At 38.7% G+C, this 16819-nt stretch overlaps 2 protein-coding genes across 5 annotated transcripts in view; both read right to left on the bottom strand.

The window, feature by feature from the left end:
- The window catches only part of kirrel1b (kirre like nephrin family adhesion molecule 1b), a 124255-nt gene extending 122069 nt beyond the window's left edge, over positions 1 to 2186 (bottom strand). Inside the window, exon 1 of one of the 2 annotated variants that reach the window (XM_047367574.1) lies at positions 1836 to 2186. In XM_047367574.1, coding sequence (XP_047223530.1) covers positions 1836 to 1881 — 46 coding nt within the window. In that variant the 5' untranslated portion in view covers positions 1882 to 2186. The remainder of the gene's footprint in view (positions 1 to 1835) is intronic. The other variant, XM_047367575.1, reaches the window with a different exon arrangement.
- Positions 2187 to 3680: 1494 nt separating this feature from the next.
- cadm3 (cell adhesion molecule 3) overlaps positions 3681 to 16819 on the bottom strand; it is a 188078-nt gene continuing 174939 nt past the window's right edge. For all 3 annotated transcript variants that reach the window (XM_047368010.1, XM_047368008.1, XM_047368007.1), the window contains one exon: positions 3681 to 9650. In XM_047368010.1, the coding sequence (XP_047223966.1) occupies positions 9532 to 9650 (119 nt within the window). In that variant the 3' untranslated portion in view covers positions 3681 to 9531. The remainder of the gene's footprint in view (positions 9651 to 16819) is intronic.

Below are 16819 nucleotides of genomic sequence, written 5' to 3' on the forward strand. Positions count from 1 at the left end.
GGCTGGAAGGAGCTGGTCAGAGTTTATGGCACGGTGGATGGAGCTAAATACAGGAAAGAGAAAGGACTCGAGACTGGGGGGGGTTCACCTTCCAGTAGGAAGGTGAACCCCCCCCATAAACATAAAGCAACAGCTACAATTGAATGGTTTAGATGAAAGCAAATTAATGTGTTAGAATGGCCCAGTAAAAGTTCAGACTTAAATCCAATCATGAATCTGTGGCAAGACATGAAATCTGATGTCTACAGACCTCCAAGCTGACTCAGTTTGAGCTATTTTACAAGGAAGGATGGGCAAAATGTTTAGTTTCAAGATGGGCTAAGCTGGAAGAGATGTGCTCCAGAAACTGCAGCTGTATTTGCAGTCATTCAACAAAGTGGACAGTTTTTTTTATTTCCATCTGTAAAAACGTCTAAAAACCATAGCCTTCCACCTCGGTAAAATACAAGGAAGCTTGTGGTCAAATTCTGGCATTATGTGGAAAAGGTCAGAAGATATGAATCCTTTTGCAAGGCACAATAGACAATAATCAAATCTTAACTCTCAGATATTTCAATCCTGGTAAATGTTCCCAACCTGACTATAAAATAAACAGTAAAGTCAAACTGATCCTCTGCTTCATCCATCATGTTCCACTCAGGTGGTCAGGTGTGCTTCAGCCTGGAAGCTCCTCTGACTGACTGTCCAGGCAGATCATCATCTGTGGTTCAACACACCGGTGGCCTGGAGCAGCAGGGATCCAAGTGATGCAGGTACACACAAACACACACACACACACATACACGCACAAACACACACTGTAGCTTCTATAAGGCTGAACTGTTCACATCAGGCCACTTCAATAAATCACCCCTGTCTTGGGAGGCATGACTGCTCCCAAACTCAAACACACAGCCTGTCTTTAGCTGATGTGTGCGAGACTGTGTGTGTGTAGAGAGAGAGGGAGCGAGGGGACAATCTATCAAGGTGATCGATAAATAGGTGCATTAATATTAGTAATATAACTCTTCTCCAGTCCAGTGAATGTCTCAGTCTTTAAAGTAAAATATGATTTTTTTCTTAGCTGTGAGGGAAGACCTCGTTCATGTGCACCAGACAACCTGCATGCACAGAAAAACATGCACGCACACACACACACATCAGCTTTCTCTCTCTAGGGACACTTGCGTTGCTCTTTCCACTGTCACCACACACACACATGCACACCACTGTGACTGAAGACACGCACGTGTCTGGCGCGTGCGTGCACGTATTGAAAAATGACCCAATGAGTCTGATGTTAAAGCCCAGCGACCAGACTGTGTATTAGATGCGCGCCTCATCAATCATCCACACACTGGCAGCTTATGCGCAAATTGTGCCTGCATGCGCGTGCGTGTGTGCGCTTGCGTTGCATTGACCCGCAACGCATTTGTTCCAACCAAATCTACCCATTCATGCGTTTTAAAGGTCACGTCATGGCAATGTCGTGTGCAGATGGTCCAGATCTCTGCCCAAGAAAACGCGTAACGAAAGAAAAATGAAAGCGACGTTTGCGTCCGGGTCTGAGCAGAGAGCCCGAAATTATTTTTCCTTTCCTTGAAGCGTCCGTGGGGTTGTAATCACGATGTACAAAGCCGCGGAAATCTGTAGCAATATCTCCACACACAGAGTGAAGCGCGTGTATTCAATGCCAGGCATAAAAACGCGCATAGCAAGTAGTGCCCTGAGACATAAAGAGACCCTCAGAGCGCACAGCCGCAAAAGGAAAACAAGAAAAAAAACAACAATTAATACCAAACTTTACGCTACTGCCCATCTGTTTTTTCACTTCTGGATCTTCATGTTTTACTCACCTTGGTTAAAAGCGAGTGCCAAAGTTAGGATCCACAAGCCTGGCATGGTTCAGCCGAGCGCATTCAGATTCCTCCCCTCGGCTCCGTTTCCCTTAAAAGACACCATCAATTCCTGCAGAGCGGCTGAGTTTAACAGGAATCCTTTCTGAGTCATGAAAGTCAGACAGGATACATTTAGAGGAAAAAAATCCCATGCCTCTTTCTCCTTTACTCCCACTACTCCCCACTTTCCCCGTGCGTAAAATAAATCTGTCTCCACTTTTGTTGTTTTGTTTAGCTTGCTCAGTCTGCAGCCCCTGTCCTCGAATTCTCATTTAAACAGTTCTTAATTCCTTTCTCCCTCTTCTAACCCTCTCTGTCTCTCTGCCCCCCTCCCCTCTCACAGACAATCAGTAGCACACATCCCCTCTCTCATGTACTACCAGCACATCCACGCCTCCCCTCTCCAAATCTCAGTTAATACTCCAAAGAGGAGAAGGGGGCGCTGCAGCGACGGCGCCGGGAACTGCGTCCTGAAACTCAAAACTTTGACAATGTGGTCCTTTAAAATCTGAATATTACTTTGAAAGTTATTGTTGGAGAACACACAATTCTTGCCAGCAGCTCTCTGCAGCGAATGTATGTAATTTACAGAAATGTTATGATGCCGTTACAGTGCTTCAAAATTCCGATGAGGTTAAAATTATTCACATCTCATGATGAATATTATGGGTAAATATTTGTAAACTCAGTTCTACCCTATCTTATGTTATTACTTGCTGTGTTTTATAGCTATATCTAAGAACAAAAGAGAGATACAAATGATGAATAAACTCCATAATTATGGATTTCTCATATAAGAGAGCGAGACAGAGGAAACATACATCATATAATGTATGTTTTGTCAGGGGTTTTAATATCTGTATGGAAAAATACTCATTTAACAAATGAAACTGAAAGAAAAAATGGGAAAATGGCTTTCCAATTTACTAACACAATTTGCAGCATTGAAGGCAAGATCATTTGATTCACGATATTGTAGTGCCCTCTGGTGGTGACGTTGTGTAGCTGCAAGGCGCATAAGAGCAGGTCTTAACTTCGATGTAACCGTGAACTTGTTACTGTATCACAAGCATTGCTTAGTCTATAGACTGTATAGACAGCCTAAGAAAAAGGCCAAAACTATATTTAGTTTTGATTTATTTTAATTATTTTATTCATTTATTACTAGTAGTTTTTAAATATCAATATTAATTGTTAAAAAGGTTGTAATATACAACTGAAAGAGAATTATCATTAGGATTATTATTATTCCAAAAATAACTATTTATTTGTAATGTTTTTTATTTTTGTTTTCAAGCATTGAAACCAAATAAAAATTGTGTTTTGAAAACACAATAATAACATCATCATCATCATCATTTATTATTATTATGCTAAATTACTTCATAAAAAAGTAGTATCTTAATTTCTCATGTTTTAAATACCAGCTAAAACAAAAACATTGTATTGATTTATATTGTTAGTGTGTATGTAACTTTTTATTGTTTTTTGTTGTTATTTCAAACAGGCCTCTCTTGTAAATAAGATATTGGATCTCAATAAGACAACCTGTATAAATACAGGTTAAAAAAATTAAATTAAAAGTTGCTGCAAAATACAATTAATTTTTTAGCCTATTTATGTTCAGTATTTTGTCACTTCTTAAAATATACATACATATCCTGTTTTATTCTTAATGAGATGTGCGTTTTCTATATTTAGCATGATTTTGCCTTCTTGTCTTTGAAGATTCAACCTAGCACTGCTGAATAAACATGTTTAAACTACATCCATTCTAATTAGGAAAAACCAGTGGCAAGCATATGAAATTAACCCAAATTCATGTTTATTGAAGTCAACAATTAAACTTATGTTCTAACAAAAAAGAGGAAGAAAATAAAACAAAACAAAACCTAATATTTTCAGAACATTTCAGCCAACAGTCACCACCCCCATCACAACATCTGTCGGGGTCTTGCACTGATGACATCGTCGGACTTTTTTTGTTTTTTTACAAATTAACACACACAACAGCACTATTTCCATGTGATATGAATATTTACTCAAAAGGAAGACTTATCATTCAAATAAGAAAAAAATAGGACCTTTTTATTCATGGAAATAAAAAACTTTTTGTGAACGCAACACATTAAAGGTGTCTCTGGAATCTGTTTGGGTCATTTGATACACACTCCTATACAAACACATGCACACACACACTTAAGTACAAATACACCACATGAGCAGACATACCTGCTGTGCATATTCATCTATGTGTGTGTTGATGCACCCATAGTGTGTGTGTGAAGTGTTTGTATGGGTCTGCATATAAGAGTTTACAGTAAAGGCAACACTATATACAGGAAAATATATAAAAATGGTCACTGAAACAAGAAAATAAATGCAAAAACTACAATTCTAACATTCAAGTTTTGGGAAATCTAGATAAAAATTAATAACCAACCAAACTGAAAGTCAAACACTGATGATTATGCACAGCTTTTAAAAAACATGACTTAAAAAGTAAATGTTTTTTCTACAAAAAGGGGGAAAAAATTATAGGCAGTTAGTTTAGAACTGCCTAAAGAGGAGGTTATGACTCTGACTGAGGGACAGTTCTGCTAAAACTGACTGAAAATGGAGAAAGAGATGTTTTGCTGGCACCTGGTGACAGTTAGTCACTATCGCACCAAGGCTAGAAAATATAGTTGCACTGTCTGCACATCCCAGTTCAACAAATGGAGATTTCATGATGGAGTGTTGGAGGAAAAAGCAGAAAGAGTCATAATTTGTTGGTCAGCAGAGATGAGGAGGATATTGGCAGATTTATCTGGAACACGGCATATGTTTGCAGAACAGAGAAGGGCAGTGAAGTCTCAGGAGAGTGGCTTGCCGGCACTTCTCTTCTCCAGCACTATCTACACTTTCCAACCATTCCTCATGCAAGCTACATGCTAGCACATTAACTAAGACAAAGGACAGGACGATAAATTACAGGCAAATACAGGTCCATTAGTTTTTAAAAAGACATTGTACTTTAGGTATGAGGCAAGTATTTCCTCTCTCCAACATGAGCAGAGTAACAGTAGACTGAGGCTAAATCCAGTTCGATGCTAATGTCTTCGAAGTGTGCAACAAGCTCTCAGAGACAGATCTGATTCTCTGGTCTTTAACCATAACAGAAATAAAAAACTGAATCAGACTCTGAAAAAATACATTAAAAAAATCCATCCTTCAGCTATACCCGCTTTATCCCATTGAGCAGTGGTGCCTCGACCCTGATCCTTAGGGCCTTATATCCTGAACTTTAAAATTTTTAAAAAGTCCTTGCTGCAGCACAAAAACGTTCAAAGATTGGATCCTTAGTATGCCACCAAGTTCCCTTTAGAAGCCTGTTAATAACACGTTCATTTAAATCCAGTTTGTAGCAACATTGCTTGACCACATGCAAAAAACTGGAGACATCTAACAGTTCTGTCCAAAGTGAATATGTTTTAAAACTTTGTTTGTGGTGTCTCTGTGATGACTGGGTATCTATAGGTTTTTTCAAAACAATGATGTAGAAGTCCACCTTGTGCAAGCTTGTTCTAGCTTTTGGTTCTAGAACACTGTAGCTGTTTTTCATAGGTTATATCACATCTCTCTCAGTAAAATGGAAATGGTAATTATTGGAAGAGTATTTAGCCTAGTACTACTTTAGCCATGCTTAGGATCTCCACCTTCTGAATTTTGACGTAGTTAATTCAAATGTTTCTCTCGCCTGTAGAGTAGCACAGGCATAGTGTTTTTGATAGGGAGATAACAGATCACGTGAAAGCTGATTTATTTAAGAAAAGAGCAATAGACACCTGTTTAAAAGAATAGTGGGACATTGTACAACCATAAGGAAAATGGTGTTGTAAATAGAAGACAACATTGCCTTCTATCTAAACAACAACTTTTATGTTGAAAAGTAAAATGTAAAAAAAAGTATGATGAAAGATGTAAGTTGATGTCTAAATGTATCCACACAAACAGACATAAAAATATGTCCGTGGATGTCTGGCATTAGTAGCAGTGGACAAAAACCAAGCTTCTTAAACTTTGGTACAACAATTTCTGGTGTTGCTTTAGTCACCATAAGTGGTATTTAAATGGTTAAAAGAAAGCCAGTTGCCTGTACAGCTGATAAGACACAACCAAAAAAGTGTTCAAGAACAAAATAATCTTTACTTCAAACAAAAACTGCTTAATGAGAAAGGTATTTGTTAATATTAAAAAAAAAATCTTAGTTTACAGGGAGCAACATTGAATTTGTAGATAATTGTCATGAATTAATCTCAAGCCAGCACACAGCAAAGCCTGTTGAACCAATTTTAACACATACCACAGATTATATTGGGAGCACTTTGCTGCCATCTATTGGTCAAAGTCATGTCAAATTACGCCTAATTTAGCTAATTTTCATACTAAATACCTACATCTATATATGTTGTGGTAAGCATTTTTTATACAAACTTGAAATTCAGAGAGGAAATGAATAACCATCTTTCTTTTACAATTAGAAAAAACTGTGGGATTTCTAACTAGTGTGCTCAGTGGCGAGCCAATCTCTGTTAGCCATATAAGCTAACAACAATTTGGTCTTTCTGTTCTTTATGGGACCTGTTCTATAACAGATGTTGTATAGCACAATCTGACAGGAAGATTTAATTGAGATACACCCTGGCAAAAGTGCAATAAACCATTTATAACTTTGTTTTAAACAGATTACAGCCATATTGGCTTTTGAGGTCAAGGTTGATGAGAAACATCCAACTTAATTATGAAGTTCAGACTTTAGAGAGCCTTCCTATTCATTTTCCAACTTGTAACTTGGAAATGCCAACTTCTGAAAAATAATGGAATGCATATCTAAATTCTTCATCTAAAAATGTAGAGCAAATGGACAGAAACTGCAAAGTCAATTTACAGATTTCTGACTGTTCTAAAAATGTTTCTGTCAGCATGGTGGTACTTGGCAACCTTAGTATTTACAGAGGTTGTACTATTTAGAAAATGTTTGAGCACAGCTGATCTCAAAAATTTAGGATAATGGACCCTAGGGAACAGGGTTGGGGCACTACTGCTGTTGTGTATTATGCCCAGGATGCAGTCTATCCCAGCTGTCAGAGGAAGAGCACACTCTGGAAAGGTCACTGGTCCATCACAGGATCAACGCAAAGAGATGGACAAGGATGGGGATATGCTCATGCACACTCGTAACCTAACTGCACCCTGTCTTTGGACTTGCAGAAGAAGGACCTGGAGGACACTCAGGCAGCTACAGCATGAAAATGCAAATTTCAAGCAACAGAAGACAAACTGTTGTAAACCCAGGACTCTGTACTTTTGAGGTGACAGTTTGAGGTGAGCTTTGCTGCATCACCAAATACCAAACACACAATTATCTGCTTTAACTCTGCCCTTAAATATATTCCAGAAGATCACTCTTTTAATAAAAACCTTCGGGACCCTCTAGCAGAAAACACTTAATATATTACAATTTCCAAAGATGGTTTGCAAAAATGATCACTGAATGTTCCCCAACATAGTCCCCCAATACAGCAGAGAGCTATCACCAAACAGCTACTTCTACCATACATCTACGCAGGCTTTTTAATTAGATGTAGACCGGCAAGGAGATTCGGGACATCGATTGGAGATGGAGGGGAAGGGAAGAAAGGAGTGACGAGAAAAGGGGAGACAGGGTGAAGGTGGCTCAGGACACAGACGGCTTGATTGATTAAAGTATGAAAAGAAATAGACGGGCGGAGGGGGGAAGGAGAAAAGTAGAAGAGGACATTAGGTTTCCTAAATGACTTTCTTGAGTGTTAGAGTAGCCTGAAACCCCCAGCTCCACCAAACAGAGCCTTGGCATGTGTACAACCTGCAGCCAGAGCCTCTTAGTTAGATTGCAATCAATTTCCATGCCTGGCCAAGTGGGGCTCACTACTGCCAAGGCAAAGTCTCAACCTTAATAAAGCAGCCTTCATTTATGGGAAGCTTTCACTAAGCTGGCGAATAAGGCCTGCTCACACAAGAAAACCATAGCAATAAGGGTTTTTTTTCCCCTTCTTTTGCCAGGAACGTAGTTATAATGCATGTAGACAGCTCTGTTAGGTCCTTTGGGCATTTTCTCAACCCCGAAGCAGCAAACATGGCAGGTTCTTAGAGAAAGTCAGTGATGCCCCTGCTCAATGGATTTAGAGCCAGACAGCCTTGCCAAGTAAGGTTGAGAGTTAGGTTCAGCAGGCTCAATTTGAAGGGAAACTACATGAAAGACAAGAAAGAAACTCAATTTAACCACTTTCAAATGTGTGTTTAACTGAGACTTTGCTACAGATTACAGTTCTAGGTTTGACAACACAGGGTGAAAATGTCGGCACTGAGCATGGCACGACAAAAGGAAGAAAGAAATGTCAAAATCAAAACTTTTGAATTGACAAACCAGCAGACACTGTAAACTGTTAACACTGACAGTAACACAACAAGACGCTGACAGGAAACACAACACTTCCCCCAAAATATCTGAAAGGAAATTTAGAAAACACAAACAAACCAATAGGAATAACATTCTTTGTACAAATATTTGCAGTTAAGGTTAGTTTTTATCACAACATCATGGTTGTTACATGTTTTTTAGCCCAAAGATAATGATCATTTTGACGCTGCATTTCCACGCATGTAATAAAAACAGGCAGGTTTTTTTTTTCTATTTTATTTTTGAGTATATAAGTTACTGTGATGCAGTAATGGGCTGCATGAGACAGGATAGAGGGTGCCGAAGAGTGACAGAACGCAAAAATTAACAGAACAGAGTGTATTTACAACACACCGAATTCTTTCTGTCAAGTAAAAAGAATGCTATATAACTCTATATTTATATATTTATATATATTTATATATGTATAGTGGAGGCCCTGGGCTTGGTTGCGCAAGGTAGGAATGCTGTTTTTGCACGTTTTTGTGGTGTTTGGTGGAGAAATCTGATCGTCCACAGAAAGAGGTTTCATGGCATAAAAGGATTAAAAGAAGACTACTTTTTCCAGTCAATAATTTTGTCTGCCTTAAGTGTGTTTGAATAGGGATTCTGCATGGTTTTGATAGAGACAATGAGAACAGGAACGTAAAGGGGACAGACCCGGTTTGGGCTGCAATGTGGAGGAGAAAAGAGGTTGAGAAGATGTCGGAATGTGGTTTACAATTTAGCTTTTTCAGTGCACTGACGGCTGAAAAAAAGGATGCTTGTGTGATGATGTGATAATGGATCAGTATGTGTTAGTAGGAACCTCGCCTTTGTTAATCTGAGCATCTACGAGCATTCAAGTCTGTGCAGAAAAAAAGATCTGTATCATGTATGTATGCACATGTGTTTCTGTGTGTGTGCGTGAGTGTGTAACTTCAGTTCATCCAAATGTCAGTGAGAAAAATCTCACTTCCCTGTATCAATGCAAAGAGGGTAGTTGAAGCTCTGCCCACAGTTGTGTACCTCCATTGCCTTGCCAACATCCCTCTAACAGAGTAAAGAACTGAAGCGTTGTGAAAACAAATGGAGGTTTTTCCTTTCCTCTCTCCTTCAGCTGGAACCTCCAAATTTTCCTCCTCCTTCTTCTTGCTTTCTTTGCCCCCAGCACTGTGCCCCTACCCCACACATCTAGATGAAGTACTCCTTCTTCTCTTCGGCTCCGGAGTGGCCTCCCTCAGCATTGATGATTGCCGTGTCGGCGTCAGGGGCGTCGTCAGAACCCTTGGCCTCATGGGTCAGATACGTTCCTGTGGGACGAAGAAAAAAAGAGTGACCCAGTGAGCTGGAGAAAGAGAGGGAAAGGGTGGAGTAATACCATTGTAGACACTGTAAAAGTCAACCACTGGGAGTGTAGTACTCCAGTTGGATGGGGGATTTAAGATAGCATTGTGTCAATGTGTTCCAGTGTGGTTCCTCAGTTAATAAATGGGTGATTTCTGTGGCTTTGTCTTTCTGGTGGTTTAAATGGCTGAATTATGGTGTCAGACACTGGGGAGACAGAAAATCAGCAGCCAGTTAATGATGTTTTTAATTTACTGTCCAACATGTTTCACTCACTCGTTATTCAGAATATGCAGAATCAACAATTCAACATGAATATAAAGCTGTTTTATGTAAAATAAAGTCCTAAGTGATCAGCCGTGTAACTATGCTGGGAATGCGGTCTGGCCCCAACATTCCGACTAAGGATGTGGGAAGAACCCTCCCTCTTGTTTGTGTTGCTAAAAACCAATGAAATGATCATAGGGACCAGTAAACCCAGAATGCAGCAATGGTCCTGATAAGCTTTTTATCTTTTGTTCTTTTTACAGTCCAAGACCCTCTATAAGTATGCCTTTTCATAAGATACAGTTGAAATCATACATGTCTAAATGTACTCAACAAAATACTTCTGAACGTAGATGTAGTTTGTCAACGTAAATCATCTTTTAAGGTCAAAGTTCACAGCTTACAAAATAGTCAGTAGTTACAGTTAACCATCAGCTGATTTGTTTGACATCATTATAATGCTAAAATACCCAATAATGACCCAATTTTAATTTTCTGACAGAGGCCAGCCTCACAATCAACCAGTTGGCATTTAGGTAATATCTTTTTTGGCATGTAGATAGAATCTGATAATTGCTATCACAGACATGGTGGCAGCAAGATGCCACAGTTTACTGCCGAAACATTGGCAAAGGTGTGTCATTGGGTTAAGGTCAGGATTCAGTGCAGGCCAGTAAAGTTCATACACAACAAAAGGTCTCATCCATGTCTTCATTGGCCCTTGCTTTTGTGCTCTGGTGGAGAAAGGAGAAAGGAGCCCTCTCCAAACCATTCCCACAAATTTGGGAGAATTGTCCAGAATCTCTTGGTATGCTGAAGCATTCAGAGTTCCTTTCACTGAAACAGAGGGACACGCCCAGCTCCTTAAAAACAAGCCCACAGCATAATCACCCTCCATCACTCCAGAGAATACTCCTCTAGAGCCCAGGGGCAGCGTGCTTTACACCATTGCATACGATGCTTTTCTTTGCACTTGGTGATGTATGGCTTGGATGCAGCTGCTCGGCTATGAAAACCCATTCTATAAAGCTCTCTAAGCACTGTTCTTGAGCTTATCTGAAGGCCGCATTTTGGAGGTCTTAAGCGATTGACCTTGCAGAAAGTCGTCGACCTCAGCACACTATGCGGTTCAGCATCTGCTGCCCCCACTCCGACGGTTTATGTGGCCTACCACTTCGTGGCTGAGTTGTTGTTGCTCCCAATTGCTGTTATAATTTGTGGGTGTTTTGGGGTTTTGTTGGTCTTTTTTCACAGTTGAAATTTTGAATCATGTTTCTGTTTATTTTTCTGGTCATGTTTTAGCCTTGTTCATATTTTGTCAAGTTTGGTTTTTGGATCTGGTTATGCTTTAGTTTCATGTTTTTCTAGTTTCTGTTAGTTTGTATTCAAGAGTCTGTTTTGCTCAGGTCATGTTTTGTTCTCTCCTGTCTGTTAATCAACTTTATTCGGTTCACCTGCTCCAAGCTAATCTGTCTCCTTGCTCCACCTGGTTCACGCTCCATAAATGCACACCTGTTCAGTTACACATTGTGGAAACATTTTCAGATCATGTCACCTGTGTCCTGTTGTTCACGCCAAGCCTGTCTTGCCAGCCTGCCCATGTCTGTTTTTGCCTGTCTTGCCTGCCCGTTTATTGTTTTGGTTCCTGCCTCCTCCTGTGAGTGAGTTTTTTGTTATTAAATCTTTTTTCACTTACTGTCATGCTGCCTGCTTGTCTGCATTCCAGGGTCCTTTGTTGTACCATGCCTAATGTAACCCAGGTTTAAATAGCCTTCACTAAATATAAGCCTTTTCATAAAAATAGCTATAAAATGGATAAATAGGAAATAAATAAATAGGAGAATAAATAGAGAATAAATAAGTCTTAAAATAGTTAAAAATAATGATATAAAAAGTAATAATTACAAACATTAAAAAGGCTTATGTTTCATGTTGATATTTTATTTGGTTAAAAAAAAACAATCTGTATAAAACAGAGTTGTATTTAGTCAGCAGCTAGAACAGTCAAGTGTGAGAAAAAATTTCTTATTCTGAAGGGTCACATTGATTTTTAGCCATGTGACTAACTCCAGCCAACTGGGTTGCTACGTTCTCTGGCGCTAGAAGACGAACCAGAGAGAACGAAGAAGCTAAAAGAGTTGTGCTGTGAAAGAGAGAAAGATAAGAGAACATTGATGATTAAAAGTCTACCTGCTGTCTGGAAATATTTTCCATTTTCTGGAGGAGTAGCTTTCCGTATTTTTTTTTCTTCTGACTGCGTTTGGAGTGTTATATGTTACAGAACTGGACTTGGTGAGTTAAAAATGTATTTTATTTACTATCAAGGATGTTATTTGTAAGATAGTTTTATTTCATTGAAACGGATAGCTAAAGTAGCACATTTATGTTGTTCATGTTATAAAAAAAAAATAAAGCTGTGGAAGTAACGGATGAGCACATTACCCCTCACACACACAATGTTCAGCCGCCAAATCGACGAGTATATTATTTTATTCAGTACAAAGTAAAGTTAAAAGAGCTTTTGTTATGCTTTGTTGGTTATTAAACCAGGCTTTTAAGGTTCTGCTGGAAATTGGACCGAGAAATTCCGAGTGGATTGCAGAGTTGGATTCCGCTAGTGAGAAACAAGATGGCGAGCAGTATCCCAGGAACCCTGTAACTGCCGTCTATCAGGAGCTACACATCTGCTGGACATTGTGAATCATCCAAACTGGTATGACCTGCCCATGCTTTCCTAAAAAAAGAGCAGTGGATTCAGAGAAACGGGATCAACCCCTCGGGAGCGTCAGAGAGGAAAGACATTGATTTGAAGCACAAGTTATTCGTTTTTTTTCTGCTGGATTGTTTCTGTTGTGTTGTATTGTTTTTTTTCTCTTCTTGAACCACATCCAATATCTATTGTCAGTGTGTGGAATGTAAAATTGTCTATTTGGGGTATAATAGAGACAAGAAATGGTTAAAACAGGAAATTAAAAAACCTTAACTTCTTAAAAGAACACTAAACTAAAATAGATTTGAACAGATTAAAAACACACAAACTGTAAATTAACTAGATTAACAGTATCAACTTGAACTTAAATAGAGCTATAACCTAGGTTTAAATAAATAGTATCCTTTTAATACCTGACATTAGGTTTAAATTTTGACAGGGATTAAATAAAATATTCCAAAAGAAATAGGGAAACTATTTTGGATTGAATTTTGTGTCATTGTACGTCCACTGTTGTAATATTGTTTTTTTTTTTAACCAAATAAAATATCATAACATGAAATACAGCATTTTTAATGTTTGTAATTATTACTTTTTATATTATTATTTTTAACTATTTTAAGACTTATTTATTTTCTATTTATTCTCCTATTTATTTATTTCCTATTTATCCATTCTATAGCTATTTTTATGAAAAGGCTTATATTTAGTGAAGGCTATTTAAACTTGGGTTACACTAACAATTGCTTCCACTTTCTTATACCACTGACAGTCGACGGTGGAATATTTAGGAGCGCAGTAATTTCACAACTTGACTTGTTGGACAGGTGGCATCCTATCAGCACCATGCTGGAATTCACTGAGCTCCTGAGAGCAACCCATTCTTTTACAAATGTTTGTAGAAACAGTTTGTATGCCTAGGTGCTTAATTTTACACACCTGTAGCCATGGAAGTGATTGGAACACCTGATTTTAATTATTTGGATGGGTGAGCAAATAATTTTGGCAATATACGGTATGTTTGCATACACAAACTTTCAGAGGAAGCATACTTGAGAGTGTTGAGCTGTTTCATTAGGATGCAATGCTTTGCATTTGCTGAAATATGCTGTAGGGATCAGGAGAACAGCGTTAGGCTGGTTTAAATCTTATTTTTCTGACAGATTCCAGTTTGTTCATGTAAATGATAAATCATCTTTAAACTCCAGGGTTAATTGTGGAGTACCACAGGGTTCAGTACTTGGGCCAATTCTCTTTACTATACATATACTTCCAAAAGGTAAAATTATCAGGCAGCATAGAATACATTTTCACTGTTACGCTGATGACACTCAGCTTTACTTATCCATAAATCCTGATGAGCCCAACCAGTTAGATAGACTACAAGCATGTCTTGAAGATATAAAAACTTGGATGACTTTAAATTTTTGCTTCTAAATTTAGACAAGACAGAAGTTGTCGTCTTTGGACCGGAGTCTTTAAAAAAGAAACTGCTTAGTCAATCACTTAACCTGGATGGCATTAAATTGACCTCCTATAATAAAGTAAAAAACCTTGGTGTTATTTTTGACCAGGACATGTCATTTAAATCCCATATTAAACAGATTTCTAGGATTTCCTTCTTTCACCTCCGGAACATTGCCAACATTAGAAATATCCTATCCAGGAGTGACGCTGAAAAACTAGTCCATGCATTTGTTACTTCAAGGCTGGACTATTGTAATTCTTTACTATCAGGATGTCCATAAAATGCAGTTAAAAGCCTTCAGCTGATTCAAAATGCTGCAGCAAGAGTTCTGATGAAAAATAAAAAGAGAGATCATATTTCTCCTACTTTAGCTTGCCTTCATTGGCTCCCTGTTAAATCAAGAACAGAATTTAAAATTCTCCTCCTCACATATAAAGCCCTTAATGATCTAGCTCCATCATACATCAGAGATCTGATTGTTCCATATGTACCTAACAGAGCACTTCTTTCTCAGACTGCAGGTTTACTGGTGGTTCCTAGAGTCTCTAGAAGTAGAATGGGAGGCAGATCTTTTAGTTATCAGGCTCCTCTCCTGTGGAACAAGCTCCCAGTTTTAGTCCGTGAGGCAGACACCCTGTCTACTTTTAAGGCTAGGCTTAAAACTTTCCTTTTTGATAAAGCTTATAGTTAGAGTGGCTTAGTTTATCCTGAGCTATCTTCCTTATTTTTTACCTCCATCTTCCTCCCTCCCTGTTGGATGGAGTAAGGGGGAGTCAGGTTTAGCCTAAACCGGCTCAGTTATGGTTGAGGTGCAAACACACCCTCCATTTCTGCTACCTGTATGACCCCTTCTCTTTTCCAATGGTTATGGTCAATCTGACAGAGACAGAGAGAGGTATCCCAATCCTTGTGGTTTTTAGTATAACAATGACCATCAGTGGGCTCTAGATGGACAAACTGTCTACTTTTAAGGCTAGGCTTAAAACTTTCCTTTTTGATAAAGTTTATAGTTAGAGTGGCTTAGGTTATCCTGAGCTATCGCTGTAGTTATGCTGCTATAGGCTTAGGCTGCTGGAGGACATAATGACCACTTTCAGCCTCTTCGCTACATTCTCACACTACTCTCCAATTTTTCATTATTTGCTGTTATTTCTGCAAAGTCAACGCCAGTGACTGTCCACTGTCTCTACATGCTCATCCAGGAGGAGGGAATGCTGCAAATCTCTGACTGGATGCAATCTGCTGGGTTTCCTTAGATAGAAAAACTTTTTATCCAATTTGAATAAAAAGCTAACTCTGACTGCACTGTTCAATGGTTAGGATTAATTGGAATGTATGTACTTGACTGTTGTGAAGTGCCTTGAGACAACATGTGTTGTGAATTGGCGCTACATAAATAAACTGAATTGAATTGAATTATTTTAGCTTTTAACTTTGTTCTCTCTTTTCTTTTCCTAGAAGCTACACCTGGCCTGACTGTGTCTACCTGTGACATCTTTCTGGAGAGGGGAATCATCCAAGCTTCTGCTGGCAACAACTTAATGCTAACCTTCTACCAATGATCCACATGGCCCTGTCTTTCAGTGTTTAACCCTTTCTCTCTCCTAGACATGGCAATTGACTGAGCTTTTACTGTAACTAATATGTGCTCTCTTTCAGACTCTAACCTTGAAAACTGGCTCAGAGTTTATCTGTTCTTTCTTTCTTGGTGAAACGACTAAAGGAGCTACATCCATTAACATTTACTTTTCCTTCCCATAGAAAGTACTCCTGGATCAGTGCTTCTGTGTTCTTTTTGTGTCTCTGCTCTGTTCTCTCAAACCCCCAGTCGGTCGTGGCAGATGGCCGCTCACACTGAGCCTGGTTCTGCTGGAGGTTTCTTCCTGTTAAAGGGAGTTTTTCCTCTCCACTGTCGCTACATGCATGCTCAGTATGAGGGATTGCTGCAACGTCAACGCCAGTGACTGTCCACTGTCTCTACATGCTCATCCAGGAGGAGTGAATGCTGCAAGTCACTGACTGGATGCAATCTGCTGGGTTTCCTTAGATAGAAAAACTTTTTATCCAATTTGAATAAATAACTGAATCTGACTGAACTGTTCAATTGTTAGGATTAATTGGAATGTATGAACCTGACTTTTGTGAAGTGCCTTGAGACAACATGTGTTGTGAATTGGTGCTATATAAATAAACTGAACTGAATTGAATTGAAAAAGGCAGCTATAATCAGTTCAGTCTATGGGTTGCTTTTGTGTGTCACCACTGAATAACAGAACCAACTGAATCAGACAGAGCGACCAGGGAAGTGTCATGAGCACAAGAAGGCCTAATAATCACACAATAATCTGAATAAGCTTTAAGCTCTTACATCATATTTTTTGTAAATTCCCATGAGTGGTGGTTGGTAAATATTCTCAGCTATCCATTAGAAGCACCAACGTTAATTTTGGGGGACGGCAGAAGGTAAACATATAACGGAACAAACCTAATTTGCTCCTTACTGTTCTCATAAAACTTAAACAACTGAGTTATTAACTCATCCTGGGCAGGGTGTAATTAAATTTTCCATCACATTTATTTTATTTATTTGCCCAAATAACTGTAACTGATAAATTGTAAGCACACTTAAGGAAATCTTTGTAAAAAAAACCCATAATAAACAGTAATGAGTGAACAGCAACCTTGGATCA

The sequence above is a fragment of the Girardinichthys multiradiatus genome, chromosome 6 (assembly GCF_021462225.1).
Source record: "Girardinichthys multiradiatus isolate DD_20200921_A chromosome 6, DD_fGirMul_XY1, whole genome shotgun sequence".
Taxonomy (NCBI): domain Eukaryota; kingdom Metazoa; phylum Chordata; class Actinopteri; order Cyprinodontiformes; family Goodeidae; genus Girardinichthys; species Girardinichthys multiradiatus.